This window comes from Nanorana parkeri, unplaced genomic scaffold (genome assembly GCF_000935625.1).
Source record: "Nanorana parkeri isolate BGI_ZX_2015 unplaced genomic scaffold, ASM93562v1 scaffold116, whole genome shotgun sequence".
NCBI lineage: Eukaryota > Metazoa > Chordata > Amphibia > Anura > Dicroglossidae > Nanorana > Nanorana parkeri.
Window position 1 is genome coordinate 985,962 of NW_017306384.1, and position 16,087 is coordinate 1,002,048.

The 16,087-nt window shown below is 41.4% G+C and overlaps 1 protein-coding gene across 2 annotated transcripts; it reads right to left on the reverse strand.

The window, feature by feature from the left end:
- Positions 1 to 650: 650 nt before the first annotated feature.
- On the reverse strand, positions 651 to 15,764 carry AVPR2 (arginine vasopressin receptor 2). Of its 2 annotated transcripts, XM_018553310.1 has the most exons (3): positions 14,888 to 15,764; positions 7,631 to 7,639; positions 651 to 1,379 (listed from the first exon to the last, which is right to left on the reverse strand). In XM_018553310.1, exons 1-3 carry the CDS (start codon positions 15,762 to 15,764, stop codon positions 1,180 to 1,182), a joined length of 1,086 nt encoding a protein of 361 aa, XP_018408812.1. In that variant the 3' UTR covers positions 651 to 1,179. The 2 variants fall into 2 exon arrangements, with proteins under 2 accessions (XP_018408812.1, XP_018408813.1); XM_018553311.1 differs by lacking the exon at positions 7,631 to 7,639 and having other exon boundaries at positions 14,888 to 15,657.
- Positions 15,765 to 16,087: the final 323 nt, after the last annotated feature.

The following is a 16,087-nucleotide window of genomic DNA, read 5'->3' on the forward strand; positions in this document are numbered from 1 at the left end:
AAATTCCACAGACTTCCAGCCCACTTGCCTTGGCACAAGTTACCTTAATAAAACCTCCTATGGTTTCTTTTTTTCTTACGTTTCACCTAAGGATTTTAGATGGGGAGGTGGGGTCTAATAGATAGGGATTCGGTAATTTTTTACTGAAAGGCCTGCATTAAAATTTAGCTTTTGGATGTGACAATTAAAAGCCTTCCCTCCTTTGTGGTTGTCTAAGCTGTGGAAGAATTGACAAACTCCTCTGTCATATCATGTCTCCTCTATATATCAGCATATGACTATGTGACAACACATACTTCCAGAGTCTAGTCTCTTTACAATTGACACATACTAAAATGGTGAAGCCTCAATAGAGTATATGAGACAACACATTTAAAATCTTTCCTATGTCCTTTTCTTAAGGCTTTCTCAAAACTAAAAGATACATTTTATATTTTGATGAGTGAGTGACTATAAACACAATCTTACTGCAAACAGACAGAAATCAGATATACATTCATATTCTCTTATATTACAGAAATATTTAAGCAAATTTAGCTTTTCACATTACAAGCAAGTCCAACAGGTAGTAGACCGTTCAATGAGCCTTTTTAACTCATCTCCTGAAGACAGGACTTAGGAACGCATAGTTCATGAAAATAGAAAATGGGTGAAGATTTTAATTCTGGTCTTGGAAAATAGAGTAATAACATTCTTCAGATGTCATTTAGGTGATTTGCTGTGCCCTTCAACTCTAAAAATGATGATTAGCGTCCAACAAGCTCTTCTTCAAAATAACTGTTGCTTTATAATTTGAAATAGGTCCATTGATGTCCTATATGAGACAAGTGTTGTTGGCAACAAGTATACATCCTTAGGAAGCACCCTTATAGGTGCCTACAGCATTTCACAACAAATGCATCATTGTCTTTTTTCTTGACTTCATAAGGTGCAGTTTGATCGAAGAATCTGAAAAAAAAGAAGCTTGTTCTTATACACATAGTGGCTTATTCCTAATTTACTGTATCTTAGATATTTAAGTGACATGGTCAAATCACTGGCAAGCAGATCTGAGTTTTCCACCTTTTTGTTCCTCAATTATTGCCATAAATCTTCTGCCTGTCTTTTTTTTCCATGGGACCTCTGACTAGAGGCACTGTGGTGCCTCCATCTCCTTGTATATCTTCCACTTTGCGCTCACTACAGGGACTCCTTGGGTAATGAGGTGGAACCAGTAAAACAAGAGTCTTCAGGCAGAGAGTTTTTGCGTGGTCTTTTTTTACAGCAACGGCACAGGATGGCTTGGATATCTTTGGATACACTGCTGCTGAAGATGGTGTAGATCCATGGGTTGGTGCAACTGTTCAGGCTAGCTAAGATCATCAAAATTCTGAGAGAAACTGTAAAAAAAAATAGAATGGATTATTATACTGTATTATTATGTTATTGCTCATGGTTATCATTATTTTTCATTTACCAAGTTCCACAATGCATTGAAGAGATGTAGATGCTTTTATAGATTATATCTAGAGCAATTTGTTGGATAGAGTGGATAAGAGTTAGAACCACCATCCAGCCTATATTGTTGTCTCGGTCCTCTCCTACCTATTTGCTTTACTGACCACTGTCATTTGAAAAGCAAATGAGGACAAAATCTTCAAATGGGGACATCTGTTTCCTTTCCCTTCCTGATGGGTCTCCAAGACAGGAAGTCCTGACAAAAAAAAAATGAGAAGGGTTTTTACCATTCTCCACTCAATCTCTTACTAAAAAGGGTTTTGGCTTTATATACACTTTAATCTCATTTGAATAGTAGAGAAAACATTACCAGTGCATTTTATTTGTAAATAAATTAAAAAAAAAGAATATATTGACAAGATGTTTAAAGGCCGTCCTCAGTTCGACACATGCTATCAGCTTTGTTAGGGTTCCCACTTTGAAGATTCAGTACTCTCAGCATTTCTAATGCTGTTTCTCGCCATCAGCCTTTGATCGTTGGCTGCTGTTTCAAACACACCACAGTAATTGAGGAATATGTAACAGTATTTATACAGCTAACCTGTCAAAACAAAAGTGGATCAGGGGGTATTTGCACTCTTCTACCACTGTGCAGCCTTCCCTGCGCTCACTGTAATGTACATGACTAGCTAAATCCCATGAAAAGGAGTGCACCCAGCAGCAAGCTAGTACAGAGGCAAAAGATAAAGCAATTCTGTGTTCTCCTTTGTCTGACAGCATATCAGCAATAGCAATTTCTAAATAAAACTAGGTTGGCACCAATGTAGCATTATATAACAGATTTCAACCAATATGCCCTTTGTTCAGGCTCTGAGAATTGTAAGGGTCATTTAAGAGGTGTTTGTAGGTGGTTCTAAGAAGTCCAGAGTAAGTGTTCTGCTGAAGCAAGCAATAGCGATTTGGAACAAGCTGCCTGAGAGGTATAGGGAGTCTTGGGACATTCTCCTGGCTATTGAGCCCTGTATATAGTGGGAGATGGCTAAACTTAGTACTGACCAAAATGAAGGGACTTTGATTAGGTTTTCTAATGTTGTAAAGAAGCCCATAGGATTTGTTGGTGTAGAACAAAAACAGGACTATGTGTGAACATCATAAGTATCCTGCATACCCAATATTTTCCTGTTTGTCTCACATCGGGAAGCACCCTAAAGTACATCTAATTTTTCTCTTGCTAAGTAGAGAAAGACATTGGAGCATCAGAGTTTGCTGGTTCCTGTGAGGCTTTATGGAATATAACGATTATAAAATGAAGACATAACTAAGAATGTATGAGCACCAAATGTTAATGCTTTCATTTTATGAGACATATGACCACGCACAGGCTTTTACATATACATTTAAGCTCATTAGTAGTTTATTAGTGAACACCAAATATTCTTCTCAAAGAGAATTTCTGTTGGAGTTCTGCCCAGTTCAAAAAAATCTTATCACTCATGCTGTTTTTTCTCTGTGACATCTCATAAATTTGACATTGTCCTCTGGAAATGCCCTGGCAACGACCATCTTCTCACAATCCCACACTACATGGGATATTATCAGTCCCTTTACAAACATCCTTATAATCTGTTCTGGACCATGACCAGGAATCCTGCAATAACCCTTTGGAAATTTACAAACTGACTATTTAGAAGAATAACTACTGGGCTGATTATTGTATTAGACTCAGTGTAACATCATTGACTGAGCTGGTGAGCTTTATAGTAACAGAACATAATGAATATTTTGAGGGAGCTGTAATTGTGGGCTAGTGTTAGATTGCATCTGAAGCCCAATCCAAGTGGAACACATGCTAAATGTTTGGCAAAGGACATGCATGTTTACTGGGCTTTTATTCCCACAGGTGTGTGTTCTGCTATGGCATTGCTGTATACAACCTCTTTATGAAACTGACCTTTTCAGCACAGATAAATGAAAAGAGCCACATTGACGGATGATGAGGAGTGGTGGTGGCTAAAACCCCGTTGTAGGTGAGTATTTTAATCTGATGTGACCTTCATGCAATCCTTCATTTTAGCACATATAGGACCTTAATTTGGTGTTTGAGAATAGTTTTTACAATAAGTGTGAAAATGTCAGTTTGTTTATGGTGTAATTGTAATATTTTAATTGTTTAATTAATGCTATTTCAATTATTTTCACTAAATGATTTTCTTTTATTTATCCTAAGCACAGGGACTATGTAGGTTTTAGGGCAGGTTCGCACCATTTTCCAGACTCGATCTGGTCCAGAAAATGGTGTGAACCTGCCCGCAGTTCCAGTGCATTTAGGACCAGGCAAAATGAGACGTGCAGTATTTTTCTGGTCTGGTCTGGTCTGCCATGGACTGCGCTGGTGTGAACAGAGGCCAGAAAGAGCATAGGGATACATTAGGATGCGTTTTGGGTCCAGAAACACATTATGGGTCCAGAAACAATCTGATCTGGTCTGGAGATGATCTGGATGTGGTGTGAATGGGCCCTTAATACAGACCCCAGCTCCATATGGTTTTCCCATAAGGAAAAATAGGAGGATAAAAAGCTTGGCATCTGTGGACTAGAAAGATTACGAGACACCATTTAGATGATTTTTTCTGTAACAAGTAGGGCTTTAATTTAGGGCTGCAACTAATGATTATTTTCATAATTAATTTGTTGGGCACATTTTTTTGTTTAATCAGATAAAAAGATTAAATAAATACCATCCTTAATTTAAAATAAAATACACTAATGCGGTGTTACAAACATAAAGTTTACTTCGGAAGAAAACCTAGGACTGTGACGAGGCCAAAGGGCAGATAAACAAACTGAAAGTGGAACTTCAGAATGGTAAGCAAAACATTTGAGGAAGTATAGGTGCACAGGAACGTGAATACACATCTGTCAGGTACAACATCCTATAGCCGGTTGATTGCTTAAGTGATTGAATACAGAGATTCCATATGAAAGATCTGGATCCTGATTCATCTGTTTAAAGTGTTCAAAACCAAGACTAGTCTTTAACTCTCCTGGTTTTCCCATAAGGAAAAATAGAGGATACAAAGCTTGGCATCTTTGGACTGGAAAGATTTACGAGACACCATTTGGATATGTGTACATAAAACCTAGAGCTTTGTTTGCACCAAAGAACCATGATGGTAATGAATCGACTGGAAGATGAGAAAAAAAACCTGACAATGTCCGTCTTGAGCTCTTAACAGGCCCCATGAGCATATACTCTGAACAGTATAGTACAGAGATTAAAGTGACAAACTCAGGAATTAAATATAAAAAATGTATTTAAGTACCTTAACCACTTGAAGACCAGGGTGTTAAACCCCCTTCCCATCCAGGCCATTTTTCAGTATTCAGCGCTGCGGTACTTTGACTGACATTTATTTAGTCATGCAACGCTGTACTGAAACAAATTTTATACCATTTTTTGGGGACAGATAGAGATTTCTTTTGGTGGTATTTAATCACTTTGTTTTTTACTATACAACAAAAAAAGTACCCTAAATTTTGAAAACAAAAACGGTTTCCTTATGAAATGTTATCAAACATTATCACCCCAATTTTTTGGTAGAATATAAAATACGGGGTCATGTCAGGTAAATAAACACCAAACATGTCAAGCCGTAAAAATTGTACGCACCATCGAAACCGCAGAAAAAGACCACTCCCAAAATTGGCTATAGGCGACACTTTAAACGCTTTTACCACTCATCAGTTTAGTGTTATCAGTAATTAATGGCCCAAGAATTATTGCTCTCACTCCGACGTTCGCGGCGATATGTAATATGTGTGGCATAATGGGCGCAATCATCGTTTTCGCACATAGGCGCACCCGACGAATGTTTGCGTGTATATGTGGGGGCAGGGGACTTTAAAAAAAAAAAAAATTGTTATTTAAAAAACATTTTTATTTGTCTCTTTTTTTTTTTTAAGCTTCTTTATTTTTTTTATGCTTTCATCTTTTTAAACTTTTTTGTTTTTTACACTTAACTTTATTGCTATCACATAAGGGGCTAAGAAACCCTGTGATAGCCAATTCACATAACATGTCCTCTTTAACAGGTCCTCTAGGGACCCCCAGAGAAGCTGATGAAGCTTTTTTCTTATATAGTAAAAAATAAAAACCCCAGTGGTGAATAAATACCACCAAAAGAAAGCTCTGTCTGTCCCCAAAAAATGGTATAAAATTAATTTCAGTACAGCGTTGCATGACGGAATAAATGTCAGTCAAAGTACCGCAGCGCTGAATACTGAAAAATGGCCTGGACAGGAAAAGGGTATAAACATCCCGGTCAGCAAGTGGTTAAATATTATTGTTGTATGTTATTTTAAATAAAAGTTTGGTTATTTTATTATATCGGCTTAGAGTTTTACAATTCATATTATTTTTAATCCATGAAACTAATTAAAATGTCTAATATAATACATACAATTTTATTTAAAAAAAAAGAAAAAAAAATATATATATAGTGGGAACAAGTCATTTTTAGTTTCGGCCTGACAAATTTTGTTCCAGGAGGTGCGTTGCGGTGCCATTAATTTCAATGGATCCCCAATGCACCTCCCGTTCACAGTGTGATCGCCCGACCACACTGGAACGTGTGGTACTGTAATGCCCTGCATTCCACTGCAGTACGATTTAAAAAAATGTGCATTCCGTTATTCTGAAGTAAACTTTATGTCTAACACTGTATTTGTGTATTTTATTTTAAATAAATTACATTATTTAAATTTTATCCAATTAATCGATTAATCAAAGTTAATAATCGGCTAACTAATCGATTATGAAAATAATCGTTGGCTGCAGCCCTTATCTATGTACCACAATGTCCGTGTGGACTGCAATATGTGGGACACACAATGCGAAAACTTGGCATTAGGATTAAAGAGCATGTGTACAACATAAAAAGAGGATTCAAAGATCATTCAGTATCCAAACATTTCAGAGGTTTTCATAACAGGGACCCAAAGGGGTTGAGATTCTGGGGAGTTGAACATGTTAAAAACCATTGGCGAGGAGGGAATCTGAGAAGGGAATTGGTAACAAAAGGAAACAAAATGGATTCATAGGATGGGCACTTTAATTCCGGGTGGTTTCAATGCAGATTTTGATTTAAATTGCTATATTAGCGATTTGTAATTATGAAGATTATTGAGACCATTATTTTAGTGATTTTATGGCATATCTTCCAGCATATATGCCTTTTATGCCTTATTAAAGGGGCGCCCACAATTTCTCATCTGGAGATCTACTTTTCAAATGACGAGCTCATTGAGATCTACCAACGAAAAAACACCTGCATTCAGGGGCGGGAGGGGGCATGGCAGTGCATTGAAGTCGATGGCACCGAAGCCAGGCATCGCAGGCAGGCCCCTCGCCCACAGTGCGATCGCCTGCACGCGGAACCAAGGCACATTAGCGCCTGCGTTCCAGTCCAGTGCGATCCGCAAAAATGCTGCGAGCACTATTTTTGCAGATCGCACTGGAAAAGAATGCAGGCACTAATGTGCCTGCGTTCCGGGTTCGGGCGATTTCACTGTGGGCAGGGGGCATGGCTGTGGTGCCATTGACTTCAATACAACCCCACACCCCCTCCCGCCCCTGAACACAGGCAGTCGCCCGGCTTGCGTTCCAGTGTGTCCTAGAGGCCCCCGGCGTCCTGTCCTCCCGTGGTGCACATTTTTTTTCTTGCACATGGGGAGAGTTGTCCCGCCCCTTTCCACCTGCAGCGTCTGACACATTCAGCCGGCAGCCGCACAAGCACCGCGGGAGCATAGCCGTAGCCAGCACCTGGTGGGCTTCGGGGAAATATTAGGGGTCTAAACAGCCTCCTGTTATTTTCCTTTTGAAATAGAAAAAGAAATTGAGGACACAAAGTCCTCAATCTCTTTTTCTGCAGCCTCTAAAACCGATCGACAAGTAGATTGCGATTGACCTTATGGGCACCGCTGCCTAATTATATATGGATTAGATGGCGTGATGAGCTTATACTACTTTATACTATTTATATTATCTGTGTTTATATGTTTATTGCCATAGATATTGGTTTCATCAGATTGTCTCATTGTATACTACTAATATTTATGTGTCTGGATCTGTGTATAAGTTCAATAATACCTGCAATTCTAAAATGCGTATACAGTATATGTACATCTTATATACAGTGTGAGTCTGTTTTACTATATTGTGCACTTATAGAATTTCGTTATAGGTGCTGATTTTACTATTTATGTGATTACATCACACACCCAGGCACCAGATCAGTATTTATTTGTGGGGCTCCATACAGATCACTAGTCGTTGGGATTTTGACTGCTGGTCCCTTTAAATTATAAAAGCATCCTCGGTTCCAAGGTAATCTATGGGGTTTATCATGCAGCCCTACGGCAGCTTCCCCGTGCCCTAGACAAAGTCGTCAGAGACAAAACGTACGTCGGGTGGGGTTTGCTGTTGCGGGGTGGAGTTTAAAATACTGTGGACGTGCCTGGAAGTGTGGGAGCCGTAACTTACATTCTGTGTTTTGCCATTGTGAGTATTTTTTTTATAAATAAAGCGTTGTAATGTAGATATGGTCTGCACAATTAATTATTTTCTGCTTTCATCTTGGATTTGATGAGCGGAGTCTCTCATGTGAACAGAAATAGCAGTTGGTTCATTGCTGGAGATTGAGTGTGTGGATCCTTAACGGCAAGTTAACCCCTCCTGGACACAAACAGGGTAAAGTGTGCATGACCTTTTTAGAAGGTGAGAGGCTACTCTGGATGCTTTTCAGGGATGGATACACTTGTTGAACTTTTTCACCACACAAGTGGATGCACAATTCACCTGCCTTTTGCCCTGGTTAACACCTGGGTGTTTGAGCAGTTCAAAAAGCACTTTTAACTGCCCAACACAAGAAATCCCATGATTTTCAATGGCCCTGGTTCACACCTGAGCAGAAAAACACCTAGCAGGAAAACGCCAGACGCCTAAAAAGATACAGCAATTAAAAGCGCTTTTCCTCCCCATAGACTTCATTGGAAATCCCCAAAACACGCAACAGAAGCATTTTGCACATTTTCTTGAGCGTTTATACGCGCTCTTCCATTGCCCACAATGGTTTATGAGCTGCCAATCAAAACGCATGTCTTCATGTATGTGCGCTAACCTCTAAGATGGGGGTTTTCTCTACTAAGCAAACTTGTGGTGGGCTGCACTGCTGCTGTAATGATGTAAAGGAATGTCGGGAGAGATCACGGCAATACTGGTCAGGCCAGGCACAGGTTGCTCTCAGAGGTGGGCTCCGCCATGAAGGGGCGATGTGCTGAGATTTTGCCCGAGGCCTTGAGTACCTTGAGAGCCCTGTGTTCAAATTATTCCAGGTGATCTGAGCCACTACAAAGTAGTCAAGGCAACAAAGAGTTGATAGATGCCGCATGCCGCACAGCTGAAACACGTGAAATGCACGCAGACCAGCACGCGACCACCGCAGGAATCAATAGGTGGATCCCGCTACACAACACGCTCACTTGGCGATCATCTCCCTGCAGCGAGTGGTGACTATCAGTCACCACTCCCCGCAGGGATTCCCCCCCTCCCCTCTCCGATCCTCCAGTGCTGACTGGGGGAACGGATGGAGGAAGGGGACGGGCACAGCTGGCTCTGTCTCTAGATAGGCAGAGCCCGCTGTCAATCAGCCAGCTAGGTGGATCCCAACAGTATTGTCAGGATCCGTCCCGGCTGCGGCGCTCTCACTATATAGCTCGCTATATACTGAGCTTTGGGTCACGGGTGGATGTTAGTATATATCCTCCCATGACCCTAAAGAGAACTATGGGATAAAAATGTTACCCCATAGTTCTCTTCTTTTAACTCTAATAAAAAATTAAATGTATGTCTTTTGTAAAGTTTCTTTTTTCTGCGCTTTATTCCTGTCACAACTGCTATTAGAGGTTCCCAGAGGACAGCGAAGGACAGAGAGCTTTAGGAAGTGAAATATTAAGAGCGACAAAAGGTTATCTCAAAAGTTATAGCATGCTTCCAATGTTTCCATCCCACTATGTGACTGTCCTTTTGTGCGTCCATTTCTATTACTAATTTTATCCTTAGTTTTCTCATTGTTCTGAGAAAATATTCCACCAGGTTGTAATATTGACTGATCGATACAAAGCTATACGTGGTCATAAAAACTCCAATCCTAACACCAATCTAGCATTTCACACATGAGATACAGGGTATTACAACTGATTTTAACTGACTATAGGCATGAGATGACAGATACTCAATCCAACTTTTTGAGCAATGATTTCCTGTTCATGCCAGCAGCACATGGTCAGCAGCCAACCACACCCAGAGTAAGGATACACTGGATAGTAAAAGCAATCAAAACCCAAACGCTAAAATGTAATATATTGCAGCTTACCAGTTCCTAGATGTGGTGGCTGCATTATTTTTCATTTCCCATGCTCTTTTAATACTTTCAAATAACAAAATAACATACAAATAACACACTTTCAGTCCTGGGGAAGATGTGCTAATTTCTCCACTGAATATATGTAGGGAGCCATGGTTGTCACACAGGCTGGACTACTAAAATGTTTGCCTTTATTCATCTCCATTACATTGGGGCTAATAGGAGTAGTAAGTTTACCTAAAAAGATAATGCTTGCTTGTCTTCAGTGCAGCTCACTGGAAGTGACAAGGACACTACATTTTTAGCAAGAAGCAACAGGTAGTTTGTGCATATCTCCCAACTTTTTTAGATGAGAAAGAGGGACCTTCCAACATAATGTATTTAGCCAAGGACATACCCCTGCCATGCTTCCGGTTTATATACCCATCAGACAAAGCGTTTGGGGCTGTCTGTTACAGCCGAACGTTTGGGGTGAGTACACACCCTATCAATTGAAAAACCTACAATTCCCCTGAGGACGTCGGTGGTGACGAAACATACTTTACACTGAGAACTGATGGTAAAGAACGAGATACGAAAGACGCCGCAGTAACGGTGTCCCATCAGACAAAGCGTTTGGGGCTGTCTGTTACAGCCGAAAGTTTGGGGTGAGTACGCACTCTATTAGGGGGATGTATTGATCTTAATACAAACCCCAGGAAAGCACTACTCTACCGAACATTGGAAGGCTCTGCTATTTGGCTTTGAAGCAGAGCTGTATACTACAGAGACTTTATTTGTTTATATACATTTTTTGTCAGCACAATTAATTGTCATTCACAATTATTTTCGTTTGTATTTTTGCTTACCCACCTGAATTTTTTCACGCATATGATTTGTCACTTAATGGTATTAATGCACATGAAGGTATAAAGAAGTGGGGACTTTTTTAATGTGTATAGACTGATCCACTTTATTTTTATACACTGAGACACCTAGAAGCACCTGGTTAAAAATCACCTCCTAATCGTACACATGTTTATTAACCATTACAGTGCCGTGCTTTTTATTGACTAACGGCACTTGCATTTATGTGGTTTTCTTATGATTTGTAGTTCACAAACACGATTATATGTTTTTTTGATTCACCTACTAGCGCTGTTTGGTTTAAACATCCTCAGACCTAGCGGTCTTTAATACAGCAGCTTGCATTTTACATCACAATATTTATTCATTTGATGTGTTGACACGATAAACAAAAAATTCATCGGATTGACTTTGCAGTATTTAATATAAGTAATGTGTTAAGTAAACACTATTTTGGTTTAAATCACTGCCACCTGTGTGATATACAGCTAATTGAACTCCTAGCGCTGCTTATCTTGTTAAATCACATGATCACATGATACTGAATATCGATACCGGAAGTCCCATTAAGGAAGCCAGGCGGCGTGTAAAGACTCGCCACCTGGCATCCCAATTAGCAGGGAAGCCGTCTCCATGCTACCTCATCACAAGGTGACAAGGAAGCGTGGAGCCGGCTTTCTATCCAATCAGGGAGCCGGGCGCCATGTAATGACTCTTTGTCCGGCTTCCTGATTGGTCGAGAAGCTGGCCAATCAAGAAGCTGGGCAATGAGTCATTACACAATCCCGGCTTCTTGACTGGCCGGCAGGCCGGCTCCATGCTCCCTCGTCACCAGGTGAGAATAAAGCCAGCTTTCTGGTCAATCAGAAAGCCAGGGGGCAGGTAGTGAGTCGCCCTCCGGCTTCCTGATTGGCCAGCTTTCCGACCAATCAGGAAGCTAGGCGGTGAGTCATTACACTCTGCCCGGCTTCCTGATTGGCCAGGAAGCCTGCTCCATGATCCCTCATAGCATGGAGCCGGCTTCCCAGCAAATCAGGAAGGTGGGTAGCGTGTAATGACTCGCTATACGGCTTCCTGATACCGGAAGCTCAGGTATCGGGCTAGACATCGAAGCATTTGGGCGAGTACGACTACATCCCTAATTTTTACATTAACGATGATGCTTGAGTTCTCTGAATTGCAATGCTGGGGTACATTTTCTTATATGTCCTGTCTGTGTACACAGATCAGTGCACCCAAAAATCCTTTTTAAGGACTAATATCTGTCCACAACAACTGACTGACAACTTTTTTGTATGTGCTAAATATCATTTCATGTTTTCTCTCATTGGGTTTCTTGAGTGAGACTTGCAACTCCTTTGAAATGTCCTTGTAAAGACTTACCTTGCCTGGATCTCTTTCCGGAACTCCTCTGTTGCACCCCGCTTCCTGGCTCACCACTGCTAACTCTAGAGGCTGTGCCACTCAGCATTCTGTTGCAATGTGGCCGTGGCCCAGACTCATGACATCCTGTTTCCAGGCAGCGTACTCCTCCCTTCTCACCACCCATTGAGCCTGCATTTGGTTGGTGCCAAGGCTAGGACCCAGGGCCTGTAATAGGTTTCCTCACATGCGTCACTAGCTGCCTGTACCTGTAAACTCATCTGCCTGCTGCTCAAAGCCAACTCTGTCTGTTATTGATCTTGTCTTCTGACTGCTACCTGGACCGACTTCTACCTGCTTCACTGACTATGTCTTCTGCCTGCCAGCTGGACTGATCACTTCTCTATTTACTGGCCATATCATCTGCCTACCTCCTGAACCAGAGCTAATTTAGATTGGGGGGTGCCAGAGTTTATTCTTGCCTAGGGCAGCACAAAACCAAAATACACCACTTGCCCCATGCACTTTGTTTTAAAATGCACATATCTTTTAACCCAGGCAATAATGTAACAGTAAAAAAAAATGCAAATGCAGTGTCTGTGAGCATCATACTTCCATAACACCATGTACAGCTTTAAGGCATCTCCCACGCATGTAATTCAAAGGATTGGTGTTTCATCCATGTGACCCTTGAAGTCGGCTTGAAAGGTGGACCCTAACCCAGTTATACTGTGTTTATTAAAACTTTTTTTTCATTGGTATATGTCCCTCATCTCACTGTCCAGCTCCCCATGATCCTTTTTTGACAATCCCTTGCTTATTGGTCTTGAAAATGGCCAGAATTAATTTCCAAGATCTGCCCCCCTTAATGGGGTTTGGTTTTAAGTTCACAATTTTTGGACTTCACAATGGGTTTGAAAAACCTGAACTGAACCCAGGTATATTTATTAATGGCGGTGATCACATGATCTGGTTACAGATTGATAAGGCAGGATCTACAGCTGGATCAAATGATCCCTGAAGCATGCTACAGCTGAAAATCAGCATGTTAATTTATATAATTTTTATACAAAGAGTAAATATACATATATTAGGGATGTCCCAATACCAGGCATTTTCACGAGTACTTGCCCCGATTCTTAAGGCTGAAACGGCCCTTTAAATTTTTAAACAGCAGAAGCTTGCTGGGAACCTGCAGATAGCTGTCCATGGCAGTGCCTGTCCGGTTCTTTATCTCCTCCTTCCCGGCGCAGGCACAGCCATGGACAGCCCCAGGGGTGGAAGTATCGGCGGTGCAGCCGGAGTGGCCGCACCAGGGCTAGAAGTGGGGCATTCCCACTGCCTTCTGACAGGGGAGGAGGGTGGGGCCCAGCAGCGCCGGTCCGGATGTAGAGGAGGCCGGGTCCCAGCATCGCTGGACCGAACGTGGAGGAGGCAGAGTTACAGCATCACTGGTGAGGTGGAGTGGCCGCAGAGCCACTGCAGATGTTAATATGTTGCCCGGGTGAGATCGACACGCAGCCTGGTGAGAGGAATTCTGCTTTGGGGACATGTAATACATGTCCCCGTAGCAGAATATATGTCCCTAAAGCAGAATACTATTCTGCCTTAAAGACATGTGTTCTGCTTTGGGGACATGTATCCTGGTTTGGGGACATGTATTCTCAGAATTCATGTCTCCAAAGCAGAATACTATTCTGCCTTAGGGACATGTGTTCCGCTTTGGGGATATGTGTTCTGCTCTGGGGATATGTGTTCTGCTTTGGGGACATGTATTCTCAGAATTCATGTCTCCAAAGCAGAATACTATTCTGCCTTAGGGACATGTGTTCCGCTTTGGGGATATGTGTTCTGCTTTGGGGATATGTGTTCTGCTTTAGGGACATGTATTCTCAAAATACATGTCCCCAAAACAGAATACTATTCTGGCTTAGGGACATGTGTTCTGTTTTGGGGACTTGTGTTTGGCTTTGTCGACATGTATTCTGCTGTGGGAACATGAGTTCTGCTGTGGGGGACATGCGTTATGCTTTGGGGACATGTGTTCTGCTGTGGTGACATGTGTTTGGCATTGGGGACATGTGTTCTGCTGTGAGGACATGTGTTCTGCTGTGAGGACATGTGTTCTGCTGTGAGGACATGTGTTCTGCTGTGGGGACATGTGTTCTGCTGTGGGGACATGTGTTCTGCTGTGGGGACATGTGTTCTGCTGTAGGGACATGTGTTCTGCTGTGGGGACATGTGTTCTGCTGTGGGGACATGTGTTCAGCCTGTCATCAGTCTGTGTTGTTTTACAAAAAGTCTAATATCGGTAATTGGTATCGGCAAGTATATTGGGACATCCCTATTAAATTTTATATAGGATGTCAAAATAAACAATAACCTATTGCAGTGTGCAATTATACCTTTCTTATTGGACTAACATAATATTCAAAAGACAAGCTTTCGAGAGTTAACATCTCTTCTTCAGGGCTGAAGCAAGAAGAGGCTGAAGAAGAGCGGTTAACTCTCAAAAGCTTGTCTATTGAATATGATGTTAGTCCAATAAGAAAGGTATCATTGCATACTGCAATACTCTGTTTTTTGTTTTTTTTACATCTTGTCTACTGGACTTATACGGCGTACCCATTTACATAATATATACTGTGTATATATTATATATATATATTTATTTGCATTCAGGCTAAAGCTGGTCATAGAGTGTAGCGGGCGGTGGCACATACAAGTGCAACTGAACTGTTAATATATAATATATAAATAGGTTCTCTAATTACGTTGTATCTACAGTAAGAATAAGTTAAGATAAAGCAATAACTTACCATTGGCACCTTCATTCCATACGTTCCACAGCTGAGCAATAAAGAATGGAGCCCAGCATATCACATATATGAGAACAATGGCCAAAGTCATTCGCACAGTCTTGGACATGGCCTTTGTCACGCCAGAATCTGAAATTGATGGTAAGCCATTCGTCCCACTAACCAGTTTTCCTTTCCGTCTTGACCCCGGTGAACGCTCTGTCCCCAAGTGCAGACTGTAGTGAATCTCTCTAAAAATCAGGACTTGGCATGTTGTGATAAACAAAGCTGGCAGGATAAGGACAGCCAAAGTTATCCATGTCACATATGCTTTAAGACCCCATGGCTGCACAAAATTTGCCCAGCAATCATAGACTCCTGGGTGAACTTCTGTTCTGGAGAAAATAAAAATCTGTGGAAGGCTAAGAACTGCGGACGCCACCCATGCCAAGCAGACAGGGATATTCCACCGAGCTGAACCCTTTTTAAATGTCATCATAGGCCGACAAATGGCTTGATGCCTGTCAAAAGTCATGGCAACAATCATGTAAGAAGATATGAACATCCCAACAACCTGAAGATATCTTACTGAGCGGCAAAGAAAATCTGGACCTGGAAATCGGTCAATGATGTCCCAGATAAGCTGCGGTAAAACTTGGAAGAAAGCCACCACCAAGTCTGCCAGGCAAAGATGGATCATAAATGTGTGCATGAGGGCATTGTGCTTCCGCCGCCTAAGGAGGGTAAATAGAACCAGAGCGTTTCCAAATGTGGCAAGACATAGGATGATAGTTAGAAGAGCAATGCTCCATTGCGTGATGTAAGGATTTTGCGTGTCCACATCTTCACCAGTGATGTTGGTACTGATACTAGCAAGGGGGCTTTGGGTCTCAGGCATCTGTAAAATAAAAAATATGAAAAGGAATTATTAAAAGCAAAAAATATATCTGCAAGGTAGTTAAACTGCAACTGTGTATTCAGGTGTTAAAATTCAGAGAGAGCAATGGTTAAGAAAATAGATATACCGTTTATATAAAGTCTTGTGATCCACATACCCCTAGCCCCACAGGTGGCACCATTATTTCCTGCATTGCATTCCGGTCTATAAAAAGCTCTTCACAGATCAGCTAGAAGTCTTGAAATGTAGTAATAGGAACACATGCAAGCTCACGAATAGTTGCAGAGGAAAGAAACTATAGAAGCACTTTAGCACAGGCAAAC

What these genes read in the sequence shown, in the direction of transcription:
- AVPR2 (XM_018553310.1), bottom strand. Translation starts at nt 15,764, where the DNA reads ATGCCTGAGACCCAAAGCCCCCTTGCTAGTATCAGTACCAACATCACT.